General features: G+C 55.3%; 1 protein-coding gene across 1 annotated transcript; it reads left to right on the forward strand.

The window, feature by feature from the left end:
• Window positions 1-61: 61 nt before the first annotated feature.
• C68H11orf16 (chromosome 68 C11orf16 homolog) lies at window positions 62-25052 on the forward strand. The gene is made up of 12 exons (XM_061578998.1): window positions 62-591; window positions 4862-5071; window positions 6387-6752; window positions 7742-7932; window positions 9211-9496; window positions 9982-10243; window positions 10644-10904; window positions 11864-12367; window positions 15555-15745; window positions 17656-17837; window positions 23822-24071; window positions 24690-25052. Exons 2-12 carry the CDS (start codon window positions 4865-4867, stop codon window positions 24834-24836), a joined length of 2847 nt encoding a protein of 948 aa, XP_061434982.1. The 5' UTR covers window positions 62-591; window positions 4862-4864; the 3' UTR covers window positions 24837-25052.
• Window positions 25053-26377: the final 1325 nt, after the last annotated feature.

The following is a 26377-nucleotide window of genomic DNA, read 5'->3' on the forward strand; positions in this document are numbered from 1 at the left end:
CCCCACCCCCTGCGGTTGCCATGGCGACGCGTAAACAGCCGCGGTGGCGGGAGCCGTGGAGACGCTCCGGAAACGTATTTGGCATCAGCGGCAGCAGGAGCAGCAGGAGCAGCAGCAGAAGCGGCAGCAGCAGCAGGAGGGGCAGCAGCAGGAGCAGCAGGAGCAGCAGTAGGAGCGGCAGCAGTAGCAGGAGCAGCAGCAGGAGCAGGAGCAGCAGCAGGAGCAGCAGCAGGAGCAGCAGTAGGAGCGGCAGCAGCAGGAGCAGCAGCAACAGCAGGAGCAGCAGCAGCGGCAGCAGCAGCAGCAGCAACAACAGGAGCAGCAGCAGCGGCAGCAGCAGCAGCAGCAACAACAGGAGCAGCAGCAGCAGGAGCAGCAGTAGCAGTGGCAGCAGCAGCAGGAGAGGTAGAGGCAGAATCAGTAGGAGCAGCAGCAGCAGCAGGAACAGCAGCAGGAGCAGCAGCAACAGTGGCAACAGAAGCAGCAACAGAAGCAGCAGCAACAGAAGCAGCAGCAGCAGGAACAGCGGCAGGAGCAGCAGCAACAGAAGCAGCAGCAGCAGCCGCGTGAAGTCTTCGTCCGATCATTCTCGTGAGCAGTGTCGGTGGTGGCTGTGGTGGTGACGAGGACACTGAACACGCGTGTGTGTTTGCCTCTACCTGTACCTGTGTGTGTGTCGTGTGTGTTTGCCTCTACCTGTACCTGTGTGTGTGTGTGTTTGCCGCTACCTGTACCTGTGTGTGTGTCGTGTGTGTTTGCCTCTACCTGTACCTGTGTGTGTGTGTGTTTGCCGCTACCTGTACCTGTGTGTCGTGTGTGTTTGCCTCTACCTGTACCTGTGTGTGTGTCGTGTGTGTTTGCCGCTACCTGTACCTGTACCTGTGTGTCGTGTGTGTTTGCCTCTACCTGTACCTGTGTGTGTGTCGTGTGTGTTTGCCTCTACCTCTACCTGTGTGTCGTGTGTGTGTGTTTGCCTCTACCTGTACCTGTGTGTCGTGTTTGTTTGCCTCTACCTGTACCTGTGTGTCGTGTGTGTTTGCCGCTACCTGTACCTGTGTGTCGTGTGTGTTTGCCTCTACCTGTACCTGTGTGTGTGTCGTGTGTGTTTGCCTCTACCTGTACCTGTGTGTGTGTGTGTTTGCCGCTACCTGTACCTGTGTGTCGTGTGTGTTTGCCTCTACCTGTACCTGTGTGTGTGTCGTGTGTGTTTGCCGCTACCTGTACCTGTACCTGTGTGTCGTGTGTGTTTGCCTCTACCTGTACCTGTGTGTGTGTCGTGTGTTTGCCTCTACCTCTACCTGTGTGTCGTGTGTGTGTGTTTGCCTCTACCTGTACCTGTGTGTCGTGTGTGTTTGCCTCTACCTGTACCTGTGTGTGTGTCGTGTGTGTTTGCCGCTACCTGTACCTGTGTGTCGTGTGTGTTTGCCTCTACCTGTACCTGTGTGTGTGTCGTGTGTAGTTTGCCGCTACCTGTACCTGTGTGTGTGTCGTGTGTGTTTGCCACTACCTGTACCTGTGTGTCGTGTGTGTTTGCCGCTACCTGTACCTGTGTGTCGTGTGTGTTTGCCTCTACCTGTACCTGTGTGTGTGTCGTGTGTGTTTGCCTCTACCTGTACCTGTGTGTCGTGTGTGTTTGCCTCTACCTGTACCTGTGTGTCGTGTGTGTTTGCCTCTACCTGTAACTGTGTGTCGTGTGTGTTTGCCTCTACCTGTAACTGTGTGTCGTGTGTGTTTGCCTCTACCTGTATCTGTGTGTCGTGTGTGTTTGCCTCTACCTGTAACTGTGTGTCGTGTGTGTTTGCCTCTACCTGTATCTGTGTGTCGTGTGTGTTTGCCTCTACCTGTACCTGTGTGTCGTGTGTGTCTGCCTCTACCTGTACCTGTGTGTCGTGTGTGTTTGCCGCTACCTGTACCTGTGTGTCGTGTGTGTTTGCCTCTACCTGTACCTGTGTGTCGTGTGTGTTTGCCGCTACCTGTACCTGTGTGTCGTGTGTTTGGGGGGCACAGTAGTGGGCACAGCTGGTGGTGCATCTACCGGTCATCTCTGTCAGTCGACCCGCGGCACCTGCAGGGTCTGTCCCGATACCTCCTCCTGTCAGCAGCGAGCCTTCGACGCTTCACGCGGTAGCCTCAAAGTGCACCTGGCCTGGCACAGGCGCCGTGGTGACTGTTACCGTCATTTATTTAGTGGCCAATGGCCGGGTATTGTTGTTGGTGTGGGGAGCGGTGGTGCAGCGGTTAGCGCGCTGCGCTACGAACCTGGCGCTCCGAGTTCCATTCCCAGCTCACGGCCAACACCGCCGGTGACGATTATAAATTATTTTAACCGTTTCCGGGGCCTCTCTTAGGTCGACTCAGCCTCAAAATTAGAACTCGGTGCGGTGTGTAAACATCGCCACTGGGGGAGACAAAGACGACCGGGCCTGGTGCTGGCCACCCACCCCCTTGTGTGCCGTTCCGGCCTTCATAGGTGCTGCTACTCGCTCACAGCACTTGCACTCACCAGGCTACACTGGGGGATCTTTGTCTTGTGCTCACTAAGACGCAGCCTGTAGCAGCCCCACGACTGCCTGTCTGTGCTTCCAAGTGCTGCACTTTCCAGGATTTAAACCTGCTTAGCTTTCAATATTTGATTGACATTGTCTGTTTGGCCAGAGGTCTGGGCACGCCACGGTGGCTAGGAGATGTTAACCACCTCGCCTGGTGTACAGGAGGTCATGGGTTCGATCCCGACCCTGACACCTGCTGCTGTATATTTGGAATTTGCGTCTCTCATCATCATCACGGTGGCTAGGAGATGTTAACTACCTCGCCTGGTGTACAGGAGGTCGTGGCTTTGATCCAGACCCTGATGCCTGCTGCTGTATATTTGGAGTTTGCGTCTCTCTCATCATCATCATGGTGGCTAGGAGATGTTAACTACCTCGCCTGGTATACAGGAGGTCGTGGGTTCGATCCCGACCCTGACGCCTGCTGCGGTAAAGTCACGTAGAAGGGAAATAATAAAATAATACAAATAAAACAATTAAATTATCACGACGTTTCGATTGCAACACAAGCAATCATCATCAGGTGTGAAAACCACAGCAAGAAAATTTGCTTGTGTTGCAATCGAAACGTCGTGAGAATTGTATTGTTTTATTTTTATTATTCTATTATTTCCCTTCTACGTGACTTTACCGAAATAACCAAGAATATAGTTTAGTTTCGCCTAGCGACAATCATACGCTTTCCGTGTTTAACCAGTCACGCTTCACGGCGTTTCGAGACTCTCGTTGAGGATTGCAGGGGGTCCCACTTCCAATGTTTGTCAAATTCCTCTTCCGCAGCCTCTCTCGTTGTTTACGAGGCAAAGGTACAGCCCCGCAATTGCTCGCTCAACACCACTGCTGGCGAAAGGATCTCACGCGCAATCTTGATTTGAAGCTTTCGTGACTGCAGGAATCCATACTCTTTGGTTCTTTCGGTAAAGTCACGTGGGTATAAAAATAATAGATCGCAACACAAGCAATCGTCATCAGGTGGGACAACCACAGCAAAAAAAAATTTACCCGTAAAAACAAAGTTTTTCACTATAAATCCTTTATATGCGTGGCGGCTAGAGTCCTCTCGTCCTCTGGCTTGAGATGGCTGCCACCTATGGGTCAGATGATTGCCTGCCACCATTAAGCAATTTGTAATTAAATATAAAAAAAAATTCCTAAAATGTTGAAAATTTTGGAAAAAAAATTTCACGAAAATAAATTGTCACGCACAACGAGTCTGTGTGCAAAATGTCAGCTCGATTGGATCACGGGAAGTGGGTTCAAAAACGACCGAAAGATTTGCACGGTCGTAAGCGCGCAAGCAAGTGAACTTAATATAAAGGATAAAAAAAACTGCTTGTGTTGCGATCGAAACGTCGTGATCTATTACACTGGTCAACAACAACAACAAAAATTCTGGCCTGGACTTTTGCAGCTGTTTTAGACTAATTTCAGGGTGCTGATTCCAAATCTGATCTCAGATTTGCTCTATCACATCATTTTTGTGCTATCAGCATACCCCATTTTCATTGATTCTACCCGAAATTAACTCTGTCACTTATGATTGCGAGTTGTTGCGAGTCAGTGACTGCTTTAGTATTAAAATATGGTCCTGTATTTTTAGGATAGTGTGTTTTTACAATATAATTTTATGTAGATATCCACATTTATTTAATATTTTTCTTCTGCAGTTTTTATTGAAAATGCAATATTTGATATCTCAATAACCTGATGTGATAGACAAAAACTGATGCCAGATTTGGAAGCAGCACCCCAAAATAACCTTACAACCATTAGAATACCTTATGCCAGAAAAAGTGTGTTGACCAGTGTTATTTTTTTACCTACGTAACTTTTACCGAACGAACCAAAGAGTATGAATTCACGTGCGTCTGGAAGCTTCGCGGAACGGCCGTGTAGATTGTGAAGTTGCCCTTATTGGTAGACTCTTACTGGTCGGAACCTCCTGGTTACACCAGCCCACAGGGGATTATTGTGTCCGTCGTGCAGGGAGGGGCTGGGTGGGGAGGGAGGGGCTGGGTGGGGAGGGGAAGGTGGGGAGGGGCTGGGTGGGGAGGGAGGGGCTGGGTGGGGAGCGGAAGGGGTGGGGCTGGGTGGGGAGGGGCTGGTCACCCCGTGGTGCCCTTATAAAACTCAACGTTTAACCTACTCACGCCGGCTTGTGCCCGCCCTCACAGTCGGGCATATTTGCGGAATACACCACGCCGCCGTTGACCCTGGCCATTGACCGAGCAACCCAAAACAACATATAATTATTCTGCGTAAAAAAAATAACCCTAGCAATTCATCCAACCGCCGGCGTCTGTGCCTTTAAGGAAATGCCGGAGTTCTTGGCCGACCGTGGCTCCATGGGAGGAGGAACCCTCGCGTTGAGCGCGGACCGGCACGTGGCGTTTGTGCTGGGCACCACGCTGACGATGGAACCGCACCTGGCGGGCGTCACTGAGCTCGTGGCGCGGACGCTGCTGGAGAGGTCGCAGGCGGGCGCCCACACGCTCTTCAACATCGTCGAGTTCAACGGCCAGGTCCAGTGAATCGCGTTGTCGCGCAACGATCAGACGTGCCGACGTATTGCTGTGTTGTTGGAGGGCGAGCTCACGGCGTTTAACGATCTGGGTACGACGTTTATCGTGGCGTGTGATCATTCCCTGTGCTCATAAACTGGTCATGCCCAAGTCTACGGGCGGTCTCGCAAGCGCATCTGTTATCCACTCGCGTGGAGACCCGCCGACTCGCAGAGAGACCCACACTCACACATAAACTCACAGGCTCAGATAGACACCCATAGACTTACTGAGACCTATAGACCCACACACAGACCTACAGTATAGATGCACACATAGACTTAGACTCGCAGAGAGACCCACAGATCCGCACAGAGGCCCACACTCACACATAAACTCACAGGCTCAGATAGACACCCATAGGCTCACTGCGACATATAGACCCACACACAGACCTATAGATGCACACATAGACTCAGACTCGCAGAGAGACCCACAGACCCGCACAGAGACCCACACTCACACATAAACCCACAAACTCATATATGGACCCATAGACTCACTGAGACCTATAGACCCACACACAGACCTATAGATGCACACATAGACTCAGACTCGCAGAGAGACCCACAGACCCGCACAGAGGCCCACACTCACACATAAACCCACAAACTCATATATGGACCCATAGACTCACTGAGACCTATAGATCCACACACAGACTTAACGATGCACACATAGACTCAGACTCGTAGAGAGACCCACAGACCCGCACAGAGGCCCACACTCACACATAAACCCACAAACTCATATATGGACCCATAGACTCACTGAGACCTATAGACCCACACACAGACTTGACGATGCACACATAGACTCAGACTCGCAGAGAGACCCACAGACCCGCACAGAGGCCCACACTCACACATAAACCCACAAACTCATATATGGACCCATAGACTCACTGAGACCTATAGACCCACACACAGACCTATAGATGCACACATAGACTCAGACTCGCAGAGAGACCCACAGACCCGCACAGAGACCCACACTCACACATAAACCCACAAACTCATATATGGACCCATAGACTCACTGAGACCTATAGACCCACACACAGACTTAACGATGCACACATAGACTCAGACTCGCAGAGAGACCCACAGACCCGCACAGAGACCCACACTCACACATAAACCCACAAACTCACAGAGAGACCCACAGGCTCACACGTAGATCCCGTGCCGTGCTGGCCCCGTGCCGGCTCGGCACGGTACGCGCAAGCAAGCGGAGAAGGCCGAGCCGCCACTTGAGCGCGTGTATCCCGCCGCAGGTGACGCGCTGGTGCGAGCGCATGGTGCCGTGCACCCCGCGCGCGGCGCGTGAGGCCGTCCGCTGGCTCCGCTCGCTGCGCTGCCGCCCCGGCTCCGACGGCGCCGTCGACGCACTCCGCTCCGCACTCTCCGACGCGGATTGCGACGCCGTCTGCCTGCTGGTGGCGGCGGGGGGCGACGCCGGCCGGGACGGATGCGTGGCCGCCGCCGCCGTCGCGGGAGGGCGGCCCGTTCACGTCGTGTGCGTCCTGGCCGAGAGCGAGAGGGCGGACGGCGGAGACCGAGCGGCGCTGGAGCGGCTGGCGAGGGGCACGGGCGGGTCGCTGCACGTCGTGCGCTTCGCGAGGGGAGGTGCCGTCGAACACGTGAGAGAGACCGGATCGCGATCCCACGGTCCTGCTGTAAAACGTCTCGAGGCCAGGCTCGAGTTAGCCGGAATTACTCCACTAAACTCAACTGTTTTAATTAACTGGGTAAGACCCACTGAGCGATATTTTTCAGAGGCGAGCGATATGGCCACGAATGATAACCCAACGAAGTGGCTTATCACCCTCGGTTTGAAGCTTTCGTGACTGCAGAAATTCATACTCTTTGGTTCTTTCGATAAAGTCACGTAGGTAGAAAAATAAGTAATAAATCACGACGTTTCGATCGCAGAACAGCAATTCTACTGCTGTATCTTTCCACCTGATGATGATTGCTTGTGTTGCGATCGAAATGTCGTGATTTATTATTTATTTTTCTACCTACGTGGCTTATCACCATTTGGAAATGTATAGCATTTTAACCTACCTCTACTGGGCATCTGTTAAAAAGAGCTTTCTAGCTCATAGGATTCTTCCAGTGTTAATACAGAAACTGATTCTGATAGACGCACGTTCATTTTTAAATGTGGAGGGAAAAACCGGAGGACCCTGAGAAAAATCCACGCGACCACGGGGAGAGAGAGAGAGACACGCATACTGCAAATATACATCAGGCATCAGGGTCGGGATCGAATCCACGACATCCTGTATACCAGGCGAGGTAGTTAACATCTCCCAGCCACCGTGATGATGATGAGAGACGCAAACTCCAAATACACAGCAGCAGGCGTCAGCATCGGGATCGAACCCACGACCTCCTGCACACCAGGCGAGGTAGTTAACATCTCCAGCCACAGCGGCGCTCGATCTGAAGAGAGACCTAACGCATTCCGCGCAGCGGTGACGTCGGTGCATCGGTCATCGGCACGAGGTGCCTAACTGACCGGGCGTCTGTGCGGCGCCGTCATCCCGTCAAGAGGGGATGCTCGGCACAGCCGCGCACTCACGACGGCACCGCCGCTCCCCCCCCCTCCTTCCTTCCCGGTCAGATGGTGCCGGTGCTGGTGAGCGCGACGCCGCCGTGGGTCGTGGGCGGCGTGAAGCGCTGCACCGTGTCCACGTCGCTGGAGCACAACCCGCTGCTGCCGGGCGTTGACGCAGAGGGCAGCCTCGCAGCCGCCGAGCGGTGGCCACACGGCGTGGCCCACTCCCTGCACCACGAGCTGCACCGTCGGCGCTGGTTTGACGATTCCCCTCCCGCACCCCCCCACAGAGGCGTAGTTAGGGGGGGGGGCAGGGGGGTACATGTGTCCCCGGGCGCCAAGGTAAAGGGGCACCAAAATGAGGTTTACAACGTTACTTTATAATCTTTTTGGTTCTTTTGGTAAAGTCACGTAGAATGGAAGTAATAAAATAATAAAAATAAAACATGATAAAATTCTAATTGATAATTATTTAATGTTTTATTTTTATTACTTTATTATTTCCATTCCACGTGACTTTACCGAAAGAACCAAGAAGATGAATCCCTGCAGTCACGAAAGCTTTAAATCGAAAGTTACATTAGAACTTATTGCGGCGGGCGCGGCAGCCTGAAACTACTGCACAAATCTACACCTCAACCTAAAAGTTTATATATCCCGCCACACACAGCCTACATGTCACGTAATTACATTTTAGTATGTGATTCAACGGAGGGGGGGGGGGGGGCGCCAATTTTATAGTTCGTCCTGGGCGCAAAATATCCTAGCTACGCCACTGCCCCCCCCACACGCCCGCATCCGTCGCCACGCCCGTAGCGCCCGCCCGGTTTAAAGGGGGGGCCGCGCCGGATGCGGTCAGCGTTAGACGGAGTTCTAGATTTGAAGCTTTCGTGACTGCAATGATTCATGCTCTTAGTTCTTTCGGTAAAGTCACGTAGGTAAAAAATGAAATTAAAATTAATAAAAAATTAAATAAAAATCACGACGTTTCGGAGGCAACACAAGTCTCCGTCATCAGGTGGGACCGTCACAGCCAGTGAGGCAGGGAATCAAGATGCAAGCTCTTAAATACAAGTTAAGGGGGGAGGAGCTTATCAGAATGTGGTAGCCAATGAATGGAACGTATCGGCTACCACATTCTGATAAGCCTCCCCCCCTCTCCTCCCCTCTCAACTTGTATTTAAGGGCTTGCATCTTGAATCCCTGCCTCACTTGATGCAGCAAATCTAGCTGTGACGGTCCCACCCGATGACGGAGACTTGTGTTGCCTCCGAAACGTCGTGATTTTATTATTTTATTTCTTATTAATTTTAATTTCATTTTTTACCTACGTGACTTTACCGAAAGAACTAAGAGTACAGCGTTAGATGGAGTTGAAAGCAAAGTCGATCAAGGATATATGCAGGGCAATTCGACAGACGGGAAAAATGTGAACGCTTCTGAGAATTTGCAACGGTACCACGGGGAATGTGGCATCCGGGTTCTGCAGACCTCCTGGAGAAGTTCTCAGTCGTGTGTTTGCACTCTCTTTTCAGCGTGACGGCTTGCCGCCACCTCGTGTCATGCGTGTGCGCGGGCCGCTGCGCGTGCGTGCCCGTGTGCGCGTGCGCGGGACGGTGCACGTGCGTGCCGGCGTGCGTGGTGGCGTGCGCGTGCGTGGGACCGTGCCGGTGCGCGTTGCTGCACGCGCACGTCAGCGCTGGCACCAGCGACAGCTGCGTCCACTCTGGCGCGGGAGCGCTGCTACGCGGGACGCGCGTGCTCGCGAGAAGGGAGCCCGACGGATATTACTACCGGGGCACCGTCTGTCAGGAGCTGGAGGTAAGGAAGGGAAAGATTCCCCCCCTCCCCACACCGCGTAGCCTCGACAGCCTGTTGGGGCGCGTGATGTTAGTAGGCGGCTGCATCGGGAGGAGGAGAAGGACGAGGAGGGCATGCGACGTTCTACCGACGTGGCGACCTGACCCAAAAAGCAATCCTGAACCAACTCATTAGGATTTAACGCGGGCAGGTGACAGCTTTATCAACTCGGAATCTCTGACCCCTTAAGCCACTCGGCTGCCCGTCTAAACTAGGGGTGGCCAAACTGTAACAGACCAAGAGCCAAACAAGTAACCCACGAGTTCTTCAAAGTGTGTATATGTATATAGACAGTTTTCGGCACAGCACGGGAGACATTATTCTTTGCCACGGCTGTGATAGTCGCACGTTCGATATCACGCCCCTTCGATAGAGCCAACTGGCTTCAACTATCGCGTTGCAGCGACGTCCCAATTGCTTCGGGTCCCTCCCGTCACCGCCCGCAGGGCCCGCTGGGCAGATTCCTCGTGGAGTTCGACCTGCCGACGGGGTCGCGGGGTCGCGGCGGCACGGCCACCGCCGCCAGCCCACGGGCGCGCATGCAGGAGACGCTCCTGAGCGACGTGATCCAGCACACGGACGCGCTGCGCCACCCCGTCCTGCCGGGCGACTGCGTGCTGGCTCCGTGGAAGCCGCTCGCCGACCGATACGGGCCGGGCACCGTGCTGCAGGGCGTGGAGCCGCGCCGGCAGCTTGCGCTCGGACAAGGTCAGGGGGGTCAGGAGGTCACCCGGACGACGCGGCGACGTTGACGTCTTCGCCATTGACGCGTTCGGGTCGCCCTGAGTCTACGGGGGGGGGGGGGGGGGGGGGGACGTACAGCGAGCGAGCTGGATTACGGCCCTTGGCTTTGTGAGGCCCGCCACTTTTGAAACGGCCCGCAAGCAACATTGGGACCTTAAACCCTTTCCCCGTCCCCGGCGTTCCTTCCGACTCCGTTTGTGTCGTGACCTTTGCAGCCGCGACCGTGACCGGCGATCCCCCAGCGTTATGACATCTGTACCCATCGCAGGACGCCCATTTTGTAATCGAGCGATGACAGTTCATTTGGGGGGGGGGGGTTCCCTTCCCACCCGACATCAATCACAATCCAACTCTCTCCGCGCAGGGCACGCCGGAGACGAATGCCACGGCGACGCCGCCGACGGCGCCGCGCCCATCGTGGTGAACTTCTGGAACGGGCGCACGGAGCGCGTGGCGCCCGGCGTCGCCGTGTGGGTGCCGCGCCGCCTCTACGAGCGCGTCGTGCTCGAGCTGCAGATGCCGCTGAGCGCCCGCCGGCGCCTCCGTGCGGCGTCACCGCCGGGGAGCGGACACGGGCTCGCTCTGCCGCCGGCGTCGGCGTCGGCGCCGTTCGCTCACCTCCACGGTGACTCCCGCGCGAGCCGTCCCACCGCGGCGCTCTTTACCGCGCCGAAGCGTTTGCCGCGATTGAACCGCGGCAGCTCGCCGGTCACGTCAACCACGACTCTTCGTTGACCTCGTGAGCCGTCACGTGAACTCTGGTCGTCCTCGCAGCGGCGACGGCTTTTGGCGCAACGTCGAGCAAAGACGGTGGTCGCCGCGTCGAGCGCGTTCCCGGCGCGCTTCTGCGGCCGTCTGGAACCTTCTTGCGATATTAGAAAGCCACTGGAGCTATGCACTTTTAAATGATCTCGATTGAAAACTCATTTCTTTAGAACTACTTTTTGTGTTTAGTTTGTTGTCCTTCCCCCGCGCCTCCGATTAGCACGGTTCGCTACGTATGGTGTGAAAGAAGTTCAAGTTCAACATACATCATCATCATCGCTCACCATTGTCATCGTTATTGTTATCAATATTATTCACCATCAATATTGTCGTAATCATTGTTATGATCGTGATTCTTAGCATCGCCATTATCATCATCATCATACTCTTTGGTTCTTTCGGTAAAGTAACGTAGGTATAAAATAAAATAAATCACGACGTTTCGGGCACAACACAAAGCATGCTCTCCCACCTGATGACGGACGCTTGTGTTGCGCCCAAAACGTCGTGATTTTTATTTTTTTATTTTCTACCTACGTGACTTTACCGAAAGAACCAAAGAGTATGGATTCCTGCAGTCACGAAAGCTTCAAATCAAGATCATCATCATCATCATTACCATCGTTAATTGTGCCTCGTCATAATCAGTCACCGTTTCATCCTCGGCGGGGTGCAGTGAAACTTCGCCGTACCCGAGGATCTTTGTCCACTCGTTCATTCATGAACATTTCCATCACGACCCTCGCTGAACATCAAAATAAACACCTGTGCGCCACCCACCCCCGCTAACTCCCACGCTTCCCCGGCTGCATCGCGCAGGATTTTCCACCGGCTCCGTGTCCCCGTGCTGCGTGGACACGGGCCGGATCTACCCCACGTCCTGGATGCCCGCGCTGCCCTGCGGCTGCCCCGAGGGAGCGCTGTGCGACGGGCATCGCCACCCGCTCTGCTGCACGTGCCACTCCCGGGACCTCCTCCACGACGGCACGGGGTGGCTGCCGCCGACGCCGCCGGCATCACCGCCGCCGGCGCTCGGCGGCAAGGAGGTCAAGTCGGGGCGACGCAGGTCGTCGTCGTCGTCGTCATCGTCGTCGTCGTCGAGTTCGTCTTCATCGTCGGACGACGACGTGGATGTGGAGCGTGGGGGGTTCGGGGCCGGCCGCTCGAGGAGGGCGCGCCGGTCGAAGGCACGCAGGGCCGGCGACGCCGACCGCGGCACGCGGGAGCGGCGCGCGGAGAGACCGAGCCAGGCTTCGCTGAGGGAGAGGCCCGAGTGGAAGTACTGGGCCGGCACGGCGACCTCGCCGCACCACCGCAAGCCGGGTGAGCCGTGGAGTCCTCGTGTAGCCCCTTTCTCTCCTGGCGTGAGACACGTTTTTTATTTCCCCCCTTTAATTTCCCCCCACCATCGCTGTTTGCCGAGCGGAGCCGAGCCGTGCCCAAGCGGTGATTCGCCGGGCTCACGAGACGTCTTGACTTTGGCTCGGGGACAAGCAGGGGAGTGAACGAATGCGCGAGGCCAATCGGCACGACTCGGAACGCATGCGTCGCTGCGTCGTTTAACGACGTCCGTGGCACGGCTCGGCTTCTGCAGTGGAAAAACACCGCCAAAAGCACTCGGGTTTCAAACGGAATCGGCCAAACAGCTTTCTTTCCTCGGTGGCGAGATGTTAACTATCTCGCCCGGTATACAGGAGGTCGTGGGTTCGATCGCGACCCTAACACCTGTATATTTGGAGTTTAGATGTTCTCCCCGTGGTTGCGTGGATTTTTCCCCGGTTCCCTCCATATTTAGAATCAACGTGCGTTTAGAGTATTGGGCTGCGGCTATACATTTTCACGCGGCAAGCCACTCCGTTGGGCTATCATTTGCGGCCAGGTCGCTTCTGAAAATCAGCCACGTAGCTCAAGTGGAGCCTTACCTTGTGAAATAAAAAAAACTACAGTAAAACCTTGGATTGCGAGCATAATTCGTTCCGGAAACGTGTTTGTAATCCAAAGCACTCGTATATCAAAGCACTCGTATATCAGTTGTGATCACGTGACGCTCGGCAGACAAAGCGTATGCACGTACTACTCGTATTGCAAGACCTCGCTCGTTTATCAAATAAATATTTATTATAAAAAATTTGCTCGTCTTGCAAAACACTCGCAGACTAAGTTACTCGCAATCCAAGGTTTTACTGTTGTTCGTTTCCAGTCACGTTTAAGACTCTCACATGGACAGAGATAGAATCTGATAATTGGTTTTTTACCCTTTTATCTGGCAACAAAACTGACACCTTTTTACAAGGAGCCATGTTTGCATAGACCGCAATACCTGCAGTCATAATACAAACAAAAGACATAACTCTGATAATGTATGCACTGTCCTTGAAGTTGATTGGTCCACACCCGAGACAGCTTTCCTTAGAGCCTAGTCTCACATGGGTTGGACCAGATGACGCCAAAAGGCGCACAACTCAAAGACAATGCACCATCAGAGTATGAGAGCTCGGGGTTCCCATAGTATAGTAGTAGAGATAGAATCATTTACACGGTGCCAAGGTAATTGGTCCAACCGTGACCGACATAGCTGGTGCAAGTGCCGTTCGTGATTAGCACTTGCGATTCGTTGGATATAACACAACGACACGAAAGTGCTTGTGGTTGACAATACGCCTTTCGCGTTTGCTTTTGCAACTTTCAATAAAAAATAGAACTCTCTCCCTCGATGCTAATTCAGCCGTCCGTCCGTCCGTTCACCACGTGCCCTTTTAAAATGCTCAATTGTGCAGCGAGAGGCATCATTTTGTTTCGGGGGGGGGGGGGGCCGATTCGTCGTTTTAAGAAAGCTAAACTTAGACGGGTCTAATTGCTCGCCAGCTGCGCTGGGTAAATGCGGCCTGCCGTTACTTTGGAACATGACATTTGTCTGCGTCACGGTTGTTCTCGCGTGTTTAGGTGGCAATGTCACCCTGTACCTGTCCCCCCGGTTGTTCGCGAGGAACACGTTCTGGTGATGCTCGTGACTGTCACAACTCACGGAATAATGATATTGGCCCACTAAAAAAACATTTTTTAAAAGATTAATTTCCTTAAATAAATACGTAAATAGGCTCATAAATACGTGAACGTTATCATAATATAACGAACATAGTATCTGTGCTTGCTCCCTGTGCGCGGTGCCCTGTTGTGAATCCGTTGGCGGTTGTGGGCGATGCGCGACATCTCAAGTATCAGACGACGATGATGATGCAGAGTGTTTACACTATGAGACCTCCTTTACCAGTGGCAAAATATAGTAATAGGCTTTTACCCTTTCAACTGGTACAAAAACTGACACCTTTATACAAGGCATCATGTTTGCAATAACCACAACACAAGCAGTCAAAATGCAAACAAAAAGAACCAGTTGAAAGGGTTAAAACCTATTACTATATTTTGCCACTGGTAAAGGAGATGTCTCATAGTGTAAATGATAACCCCGAGCTCTCAATACTCTGATAGTGCGCTGTCTTTGAGTTGTACGCCTTTTGGCGTCATCTGTTCCAACACCAATGGAGACTAGGCTCTAAGAAAAGCTGTCTCGGGTGTGGACCAATCAACTTCAAGGACAGTGCATATCATTATCATCATCAGAGTTGTTTCTTTTTGTTTGCATTTTGACTGCTTGTGTTGTGGTTATTGCAAACATGATGCCTTGTATAAAGGTGTCAGTTTTTTGTACCAGTTGAAAGGGTAAAAACCTATTACTAAATGCAGAGTGTGAGTGTCATGCTGCCAGCTATGGCTGCAAGTTTGGTCATACGTGTTATGTATATCGTTTATTGTTCAATTAAAATCACAGTTCCTGTGATTACTATTGTTACATTGTTTTTATAGCTTTATTTTAGTGATTTGAAAACATATGGTTAATCTAAATTGTCTTATGGTTGTTGTTGTTGGCTTGCACCACATTGTGATTTTTTCACACAGCGTTTTAATACTTTTTTTGGGGTGGTTTATTCCAGGATGTTTCTGTTACGCGTCATCGCTTTGGGATGTTTCTCTGTTCATATTTTGTTTGTTGCGGTTGCACCCGACTCAAGAGCCGCATGGCTCACAGGGCTATACACCTAATCAATGAAACTTAATAAGTATAACCCGTAAAAACAAAGTTTTTCACTATAAATCCTTTATATGCGTGGCGGCTAGAGTCCTCTCGTCCTCTGGCTTGAGATGGCTGCCACCTATGGGTCAGATGATTACATTGCACCATTAGGCAATTGATAATTAAATATAATATTTTTGTCCTAAAAAGTGTAAAATTTTGGAGAAAAAAATTTCACGAACATTAATTGTCACGCACAGCGAGTCTGTGTGCAAAATGTCAGCTCGATTGGATCACGGGAAGTGGGTTAAAAAACGACCGAAAGATTTGCACGGTCCTAAGCAAGCGAGCGAGCGAACTTAATATAAAGGATTTAAAAACTTGAAACTTGAAACTGGTGTAACCGCGCTGCGTCGTCGGCTCGCCTGGGCCCCACAGGCTCCTCGCGCTCGCCTAGGCCACGGAGCCTGAGCGCCGGGGACATCAGATCGGCCGTCGTCGCCGAAGCCGCGCCGCCCATCAACACCAGCTCCATGTTCTCGGCGGTGGTGAACCCCCAGCGCAGGAGTCGCGCGGTCCAGTCGTCAATCCTCGCCCACGCCAGCCTGGACTATACCACCGGCTCCAAGGTAAGGAGGAGTTCATCTTCTTGGTTCTCTCGGTAAAGTCACGTAGAAGGGAAATAATAAAATAATAAAAATAAAACATGATAAAATAATTCTCACGACGTTTCGGCCACAACGCAAGCGGCCGTCCCTCAGGTGAAGAGCAGGTCTGCCTGGGAGACAGCGTCTGAATGTGTGGTGTTGTTTCATTCAGACGCTGTCTCCCCGACAGACCTGGTCTTCACCTTTACCGAAAGAACCAAGAAGATGAATTCCTGCAGTCACGAAAGCTTTAAATCGAGGAGTGCATGTTCAAGGTCGGACGCGAGTTCGCATCAATAATTCGTTTTAGCCGTTTGTCTCTGTCGAAGCAATAATTGCTTCCAATTTGAATGTTCTCGACGTGTAATGAGATGAACAACATTTACGCGAGATCGGTGACCACGTTTAAGGGGGGGGCGCACAGAAAACTCAGGGAGGGCACGTGACACAGCCAATGCTGAACAAGATTTAATCAAAGATTACATTTTGAATCTTGATTTAATCTTGATTTTAAGCTTTCGTGACTGCAGGATACATATTCTATGGGTCTTTCGGTAAAGCCACGTAGATAGTTTTTTTTTAAATAAAAATTTAATAATTTATTATTTTAAATAAAAACTTTTTTTTATTCTATTTACGTGGCTTTACCGAAAGACCCATAGAACATCAACATTGAATCTTTAACACGTAGGCTTTCGCGACCAATATCATCCATAATACAGGTTATTTTTTTCTTCTTGGGTTAGATTGTAAATGTTATTGCTTGGCTCTCCAACACACAACCGGTGTGCTGTACTAGTATACTACACTATACACTACACTATACACTAAAATACATTACACTATACACTACACTAATAACTACACTATACACTACACTATACACTACTATACATTACACTATACACTACTATACACTACACTATACACTACTATACACTACACTATACACTACTATACACTACACTATACACTACACTATACACTACACTACACACTAGTGCTGTACTAGTGACTAATTGCCACGTTCTGTCTACGTGACAAACCCCTTACTAGTTGGCCGTGTCGGGTGGTGGCGGATTTAACGACACGTTCAGATATTTATCCGATCTGACCCCCCCAAAAAAACCTGTATTATAGAATCTTCTATTAAATCAGGATGAGTAACATGACAAATAGCATGACCTCGCAATGCTATCATCTCACAGCGCCGGGAACTCGCTCTGTCACGAACTCCTCAAAGCGTCGTGACGTTAAAGTACCGTGCCCTCTCCATACCACGATCTCACAGCCACCACATGCTCCCACAAAACCGAGATCACAAAGACAAAGATCCCCCGTATAGCCTTAACAGACAGTAGGGGCAAGTGCTGTTAGCGAGCACCTGTAACGGCCCGGCACGGCACACGAGGGGGTGAGTGGCCAACACCACGCCCGGCCGCCTTTGTCTCCCCAGCGGCGATGTTTACACACCGCACCAGGTACTCATTTGAGGCTGAGTCGACCTAGGGGAGGCCCAGGGCCGGTTCAGATAATCCTCACTGATGTTGGCCGTGAGCGATAATTGAACCCGGGTCGGCAAGTTCGTAGCGCAGCGTAGCGCTAACCGCTGCACCACCGCTCCCCACCCACCCACACACCCACACACCCACCCACACACTCACTCGCCGTGACCTCCCCAACAACAACGTGGGGGGGGCCACGTGCCGTGACCCTCGCTCCCCTTCATCTCGCCGCGATGACCTCGCCGCGCCACGATCCCATGCCGGGCACCTACACACGTGCCCGCGCGTGAGACGTGCGCGTATAAATAATCACGACGACGCTGACGGTGACGCTTTCCTGGCACAACGAAGACGCTGACGCCGACGTTGTCATTGCCGCCGTGCCAGGGAGGCGCGGCCCGCCCGGGCGCCCTCTTCGACCGCCTCGGCGCGTCGGACCGAGCTCGCGCCCGGCAGGAGACGGAGGCCGAGCGAGGCCGCCGGGAGGAGGTGTGGCGACGCTTGGATCACGATCAGCGGCGGCACTCGCGCGCCGAGCAGCGGCAGGTCCTCACCGAGCGGCACAGGCGGTAAGGCGGGCGGGCGGGCGGACCGGCGAGGTGCCAAACACCGGTGTCTTCTTCTAATTCTTCTTCTGTCATGTGCCGGGGTGGTCGGTTGGCAGCGTCGACGTGAGTGGGACCAGTGGGTGGCTGCAGGAGTCGGCCCCGTGGGTCGAACACCCGTAGCGCTGCCTCGCACCCACACACACACACAGACACACACACAGACACACACACACAGACACACACACAGACACACACACACAGACACACACACAGACACACACACACACAGACACACACAGACACACACACACACACACCCAGACACACACGCCGATGGGCAATTCAGCAAGGTGCACGCAGTGGCCAGGCGCGGTCGGTGGCCTCAACGCCGCGGGCCCACGTGGTCGACCCCGCCGTGCTGACCGAACCGCACACCTGCGATTGGCACGTGCGGCTACGTGCGGCGCGAAACCTTCGCCGCTACCGCTGCGCCCCCCTTGCGCGCGCGTTGCCCAGTAAGAGTGGAGCGGCTGGCGAGCGCGCAGGCGGTGAGACTGCACCTGAGCCTCCACAGGTCGGATGGGGGACCCAGGCACCAGGCCACAAGGAACTGGGGGCCCCTCTCTTGTGCCAGGGCCCATGCCAACCTGCGCTATGCCACTTGCCGTAGCGTTCACATGCGGCGAGGGTGGCGCATGGCCTGTGTACGCAGTGCGGCGTGTCACCGGTTAGCTTGCGCCGATGCGATCGGTTTGATCACCTGGAGAGCCACGCTATTGATAGGTTGCGATGTTAATAACAGGGTGCTGCTGCTGCTGCTGCATTGTGATCTGCAGAGCGTGAATGTTGCTAGGCATGCCATCGTGTCCATGGGAGCAACGTGTGGCTCTCTAGGAGGCTGTCCTCGGAACTTCCAGGCCGCCTCCAACTAGCGCTCATTCCCTGGTCCTATAAATTCATTACCGGCACTGTCACGCACCAGCAACATCACTCACTCACCAACACTGTCACTCACCAACACTGTCACTCACTAGCAATATCACTCACTCACCAGCACTGTCACTCACCAACACTGTCACTCACCAGCACTGTCACGCACTAGCAACATCACTCACTCACCGGCGCTGTCACTCACTAGCAACATCACTCACTCACCAACACTGTCATTCACTAGCAATATCACTCATTCACCGGCACTGTCACTCACCAGCAACATCACTCACTCACCGGCATTCACTCACCAACACTGTCACTCACCAACACTGTCACTCACCAACACTGTCACTCACCAGCAACATCACTCACTCACCAACACTGTCACTCACCAACACTGTCACTCACCAACACTGTCACTCACTCACCAACACTGTCACTCACCAACACTGTCACTCACGCATCGGCACTGTCACTCACCAACACTGTCACTCACCAGCACTGTCACTCACCAACACTGTCACTCACTCACCAACACTGTCACTCACCGGCGCTGTCCCTTCGAGCACCAGACCTGCGACCGCGTGCCGTGGCTGTCGCGTCTCTGCGCTCGTGGCGATTTGTCGCTTTTCCTTGCACATTCTGTGCTGTAGAGGATGCTGCTATTTTTATCATCCCCGATTTACCCTACGCGTGTCCCCGTAGGCGAGCAGTCTTTTGATTGCGAGCACAGCGGCCTGAGACGTTTTTATATGTAAGCATCTAGCCGCACCGTGACACATCCAACCCCCCCCCCCTGTGACACTACCATCCCCACTGTGACACTACCACCCCCCCCGTGACACATCCAACCCCCCCCCCCACTGTGACACTACCATCCCCGCTGTGACACTACCACCCCCCCGTGACACATCCAACCCCCCCCCCCACTGTGACACTACCACCCCCACCGTGACACATCCAACCCCCCCCCCCCCACTGTGACACTACCATCCCCGCTGTGACACTACCACCCCCACCGTGACACATCCAACCACCCCCACCCCCCCCCCACTGTGACACTACCATCCCCACTGTGACACTACCACCCCCACCGTGACACATCCAACCCCCCCCCCCCCACTGTGACACTACCATCCCCGCTGTGACACATCCAACCCCCCCCCCCCACTGTGACACTACCACCCCCCCCGTGACACATCCAACCCCCACCCCCCCCCCGCTGTGACACTACCACCCCCCCCGTGACACATCCAACCACCCCCACCCCCCCCCCCCCCACTGTGACACTACCATCCCCGCTGTGACACTACCACCCCACCGTGACACATCCAACCCCCCCACTGTGACACTACCATCCCCGCTGTGACACTACCACCCCCACCGTGACACATCCAACCCCCCCCCCCCCCCCACTGTGACACTACCATCCCCCCTGTGACACTACCACCCCCACCGTGACACATCCAACCCCCCCCCCCCACTGTGACACTACCATCCCCCCTGTGACACTACCACCCCCACCGTGACACATCCAACCCCCCCCCCCACTGTGACACTACCATCCCCGCTGTGACACTACCACCCCCACCGTGACACATCCAACCCCCCCCCCCCCCACTGTGACACTACCACCCCGCTGTGACACTACCACCCCCCCCGTGACACATCCAACCCCCCCCCCCCACTGTGACACTACCACCCCGCTGTGACACTACCACCCCCCCCGTGACACATCCAACCCCCCCCCCCACTGTGACACTACCACCCCGCTGTGACACTACCACCCCCCCGTGACACATCCAACCCCCCCCCCCCCCCCACTGTGACACTACCACCCCGCTGTGACACTACCACCACCCCCCGTGACACATCCAACCCCCCCCCCCACTGTGACACTACCACCCCGCTGTGACACTACCACCCCCCCCGTGACACATCCAACCCCCCCCCCCACTGTGACACTACCACCCCGCTGTGACACTACCACCCCCCCCGTGACACATCCAACCACCCCCACCCCCCCCCCCCCCACTGTGACACTACCACCCCCACCGTGACACATCCAACCCCACCCCCCCCCCCCCACTGTGACACTACCATCCCCCCTGTGACACTACCACCCCCACCGTGACACATCCAACCCCCCCCCCACTGTGACACTACCACCCCCGCTGTGACACTACCACCCCCATCGTGACACATCCAACCCCCCCCCCCCACTGTGTCACTACCATCCCTGCTGTGACACTACCACCCCCCCGTGACACATCCAACCACCCCCACCCCCCCCCCCCCCCCCACTGTGACACTACCATCCCCCGCTGTGACACTACCACCCCCACCGTGACACATCCAACCCCCCCACTGTGACACTACCATCCCCGCTGTGACACTACCACCCCCACCGTGACACATCCAACCCCCCCCCCCCCCACTGTGACACTACCATCCCCCCTGTGACACTACCACCCCCACCGTGACACATCCAACCCCCCCCCCCCCACTGTGACACTACCATCCCCCCTGTGACACTACCACCCCCACCGTGACACATCCAACCCCCCCCCCCCCACTGTGACACTACCATCCCCGCTGTGACACTACCACCCCCCCCGTGACACATCCAACCCCCCCCCCCCACTGTGACACTACCACCCCCGCTGTGACACTACCACCCCCCCCGTGACACATCCAACCCCCCCCCCCACTGTGACACTACCACCCCGCTGTGACACTACCACCCCCCCCGTGACACATCCAACCCCCCCCCCCCCACTGTGACACTACCACCCCGCTGTGACACTACCACCCCCACCGTGACACATCCAACCCCCCCCCCCCCACTGTGACACTACCACCCCGCTGTGACACTACCACCCCCCCCCGTGACACATCCAACCACCCCCACCCCCCCCCCCCCCACTGTGACACTACCACCCCCACCGTGACACATCCAACCCCACCCCCCCCCCCCACTGTGACACTACCATCCCCCCTGTTACACTACCACCCCCACCGTGACACATCCAACCCCCCCCCCCACTGTGACACTACCACCCCGCTGTGACACTACCACCCCCATCGTGACACATCCAACCCCCCCCCCACTGTGTCACTACCATCCCCGCTGTGACACTACCACCCCCCCCGTGACACATCCAACCACCCCCACCCCCCCCCCCACTGTGACACTACCACCCCCACCGTGACACATCCAACCCCACCCCCCCCCCCCCCCCCACTGTGACACTACCATCCCCCCTGTGACACTACCACCCCCACCGTGACACATCCAACCCCCCCCCCCGCTGTGACACTACCACCCCCACCGTGACACATCCAACCCCCCCCCCCCCCCGCTGTGACACTACCACCCCCACCGTGACACATCCAACCCCACCCCCCCCCAACTGTGACACTACCATCCCCGCTGTGACACTACCACCCCCACCGTGACACATCCAACCCACCCCCCCCCCCCCCAACTGTGACACTACCATCCCCGCTGTGACACTACCACCCCCACCGTGACACATCCACCCCCCCCCCCCCCCACCGTGACACTACCATCCCCACTGTGACACTACCACCCCCACCGTGACACATCCAACCCCCCCCCCCCCCCACTGTGACACTACCATCCACAGTGACGCTGCCACCCCCACCGTGACACATCCAACCCCCCCCCCTCCACTGTGACACTACCACCCCCACCGTGACACATCCAACCCCCCCCCACTGTGACACTACCATCCACAGTGACGCTGCCACCCCCACCGTTGCACTACCATCCACTGTGACACTGGTCACCGCGTCCCGTGTCACTTCGACTTCTGTAGCCCTCTGCCAATGGCCGTGTCCTTGGCTCGATGTCTCTCCCCTCGACCTCTGACCTTGAGGCCTCCCTCCTCGCCCTGGCCTCCACCTTAATATGTAGAGGTCCCCTGAACGTGGGCAATTGTTGGCGCCTGCTGCCGCCTTCACGCTTTTCTCCCAGTTCGGTTTCGTGGGATACGTATCCCACTGAGAAGTATATGCCACTCATCCGGTGAGGGTGAGCGGTTGGGGTGAGCGGGATATCTACCCCACCGCTCCCCCTCCTCCCTTGGGCATCATGGTGGCTAGGAGATGTTAACTACCTCGCCTGGTGTACAGGAGGTCGTGGGTTCGATCACGACCCTGACGCCTGCTGCTGTATTTTTGGAGTTTGCGTCTCTCATTATCATCATGGTGGCTAGGAGATGTTAACTACCTCGCCTGGTATACAGGAGGTCGTGGGTTCGATCCCCACCCTGACGCCTGCTGTATTTTGGGAGTGTGCGTCTCTCATTATCACCACGGTGGCTCGGGGATGTTAACTACCTCCCCTGGCATTCAGGAGGTTGTATGTGTGATCACGACCCTGACGCCTGCTGGAAATTTGGAGTTTGCGACGTCTCTCTCCTAGCGGTCGTGGGGGTTTTTCCCTCCACATTTAGAAACACGCGGTTTAAGGGTATTTGGCCGCTAGGAAATTCCACGTGACGATGAACAAGCCAACTTCGTTGAGCTATCATTTGTGTTGGCCAGATCGAGTTCCGTAGCTCAGCGGGACCTTACCTGGTAACATTGAAAAGCTTCGTTTGTTTGTTTGTTCAGATTTGCAACAGAACTTTAAATCTGCGCCGTGCTCGGCCACGTTCAACACACCTGGGGTGTGTCATTCAGACTCTGTCTTCTCGACAGACCTGTTCTCCACCTGAGGACGGCCGCTTGCGTTGTGGCCGAAACGTCGTGAGACTTATTTTTATCATGTTTGATTTTTGTTATTTTATTATTTCCATTCTACGTGACTTTACCGAAAGAACCAAGAAGATAAACCTGGAAGCCGCCCAGAGTCGCGCCAACTCAGCAGGCGGCAGGCAGTGCCCGCGAGGGAGTTGAGCTTCCAGCTTCTCCCGGTGCTTCCAAGTCTCTCTCCCGACCCCTCCGTCCGTCCGTCCGTCTCTCTTTCAAGCAACGACACCGCCACATCACAAGCTGTCGCCGTCACCGCGATTCACATTTCTCACCCCCCCCCCCAACGACAGAGACCGCACCCTGGAGCGCCTGTCGGGGGAGGCCGCGCGGCTGGTCGACCGCGAGCGCCAGGAGGCCAACTCATCGGCCGCGCGACGCACGGCGCTCTCCCGCGCCGAGGAGCTGGCGCGCTCGCACGCGAGGGACGCGCGCGAGGGCGAGCGGGCCCGGCTGCGCGCGGCCGCCGAGCGGCAGCGGGCCCACGACGGGCAGCGGGCCGCCGCCACCGAAGCGGCCGAGAGGAAGGAGGGCCGTCGGCAGGCGAGTTTATCTTCTAGGTTCTTTCGGTAAAGTCGCGTAGAAGGAAAATAATATAAAAATAAAACATGATAAAATAATTCTCACGACGTTTCGGCCACAACGCAAGCAGCCGTCTGCAGGTGGAGAACAGGTCTGTCGAGAAGGCAGAGTCTGAATGGCACGCTCCAGGCTTGGAGCGACTATTTATGCTGGGATGGAGGGGTGAAGAGCGAGTTTATGCCGCCGCGGCGTTCGGCGTCGACTGGGTGGGCGGCGGGAGGGGGCCATCGGCGCGCCGTGTCTTTCCCGGGGCCGCTCGACCGCCACGTTGCGCTTGCGAACCTCCGCCCGCCCTGAGTTCGATTCCCGCTCGCGGGCCAACGCCGTTGAAGAATATCTGAACCGATTCCCCGGGGGCCTCCCGTAATGTCGACTCGGCTTCTAACGAGTGCACTGGTGCGGTGTGTAGTAAACATCGCCACCGGGGAGACGGAGGCGGCCGGGCGTGGTGCTGGCCACCCACACCCCCTCGTGTGCCACAGTGCCGGCCTTCATAGGTGCTCGCTAACAGCACTTGCCCCTACAGTCTGTTAAGGCTACACGGGAGATCTTTGTCTTTGTCCGCGTGCGTGCACGCAGGAGGCGCAGCAGCAGCGCGTGCAGGAGCACAACCGGCGCATCGCCGAGTCTCTGCGCGCGTCCGACGAACGCCTCCTCCGCCGGGACACGGCGCGGCGAGTCCAGATCTCTGCCCGCGACGGACGCTCGCCTCCCGCCTCCGTGTAGCCCGGCTCTCCATCCACTCCCCCCCTCCTGACCCCGAGTGACCCAGATCTCCTCCTGCTCCCCTCCCGAGTGACCCAGATCTCCTCCCGCTCCCTCCCCTTCCACCTCCGTGTAGCCCAGCTCGCACACACACACACACGTACATCCGTGTGCGTGTACGTGTGTGTGTGTGTGTGTCGCCGGTGTGCCCGTCGGTTGGGGACCTGTGGGATTACAGCTGGGGTTGTAGTCCCGCCCCCCGCCCCCCCCCGCCCCCCCCTGCCCCCCCCTGCACCCCCCCCCCACCCGTGGCTTTAACCTGGGGGTTGCCACCTGTCCTGGTTTTTCCAGGGATGGAAGCGGCCGTCTCGGGAAATCTCTCAGCGGAGCTCTTCCCGGGCAACATTGAAAGTCCCGGTGTTTCGTCGGTGGGGTAATAACGTACGCGTGTTGAACTTTTTTCGCGCCTTACGTAACCAAGGGCGCTTAATCGGAGGTGCCGGAGGAAGGTCAACGAACTAAACAATGTTTGTTGAACTTCTTTCGCGCCGTACGTAGCCAACGGCGCTGATCGGAGGTGCCGGGGGAACGATGATAAACGAAATGCAAAAAGGGAGTTGACAAAAATAATGAGTTTTCAATTTACTAAATAATACTCGCTTACGATTAGTCATGGCTCGGTGTGGGGGAAGGATCAGTCCATGAGGTATTTGAGTCATTTGAGGCTTTCACGAAGGCGCTGTGATTCACGGCCATGGTCTGCAGTTGTTTTTTACGGAAGGAAGGGGGCAATGATTGCAACGTTTTTATTTCCAAATTGAGGAATTTGCTAATTACTTTCTCAGACGTGGATCACGGCACGCAATGGCCTCCTCCCATGTGGAATAAACGTCACGGCATCATGGCAGGAATACGTATTCGCTCGTCAATTTTTTCTATTTTACCAGGCAAGGCCCCAATGAGCTATGCAGCTTCTTTTTTTAGAAGTGACCCGGCCGCAAATGAAAGCTCAACGGAGTGGCTTATCGCGTGGAAATTCATAGCAGCGGCCTTATACCCCGAAACGCGTGGGTTGCCCATTCTAAACGCAGAGGGGCAAACCGGAGTGGCCCGGAGAAAAATCCACGTGACCGCTGGGCTCGCGATCAAACCCGCGACCTCCTGCATAGCAGGCGAGGGAGATGACATCTCGCCGTGGCTGCACCGTGAGACATTCCTAGTTTCCTTGCGGCCCGAGAGGTGTCAATCCTACTCCAGCCCCACGTGGCCTGGCACCGGGATCGTCGCGCGTCCGTGACTTGCGGCGAGTATCGCGGCCCGGATTCCCCGCGCCGCGTGGCGACAATTTAAGTCGCGCAAAGTCGGGCCTATGCGAGGGCCCGGGTTGGCCTACGTACGGCTCGTGGGCCATCACTGGCCCGCGTCTTCATTTCACGCGGCCCACGGCCATCACGGGCGCGTCGCATTGGCGCGCGGCAAACGGCGAGGAGCCCCCGTTATTTCTCGCGTTAAAATTGGATGATAATAATGGTGGTGGTGGTGGTGATGATAATGCGTTTTTT

This window comes from Lethenteron reissneri, chromosome 68, assembly GCF_015708825.2.
Source record: "Lethenteron reissneri isolate LAM-NWPU_2019-01 chromosome 68, ASM1570882v1, whole genome shotgun sequence".
NCBI classification, from domain to species: Eukaryota; Metazoa; Chordata; class Hyperoartia; order Petromyzontiformes; family Petromyzontidae; genus Lethenteron; species Lethenteron reissneri.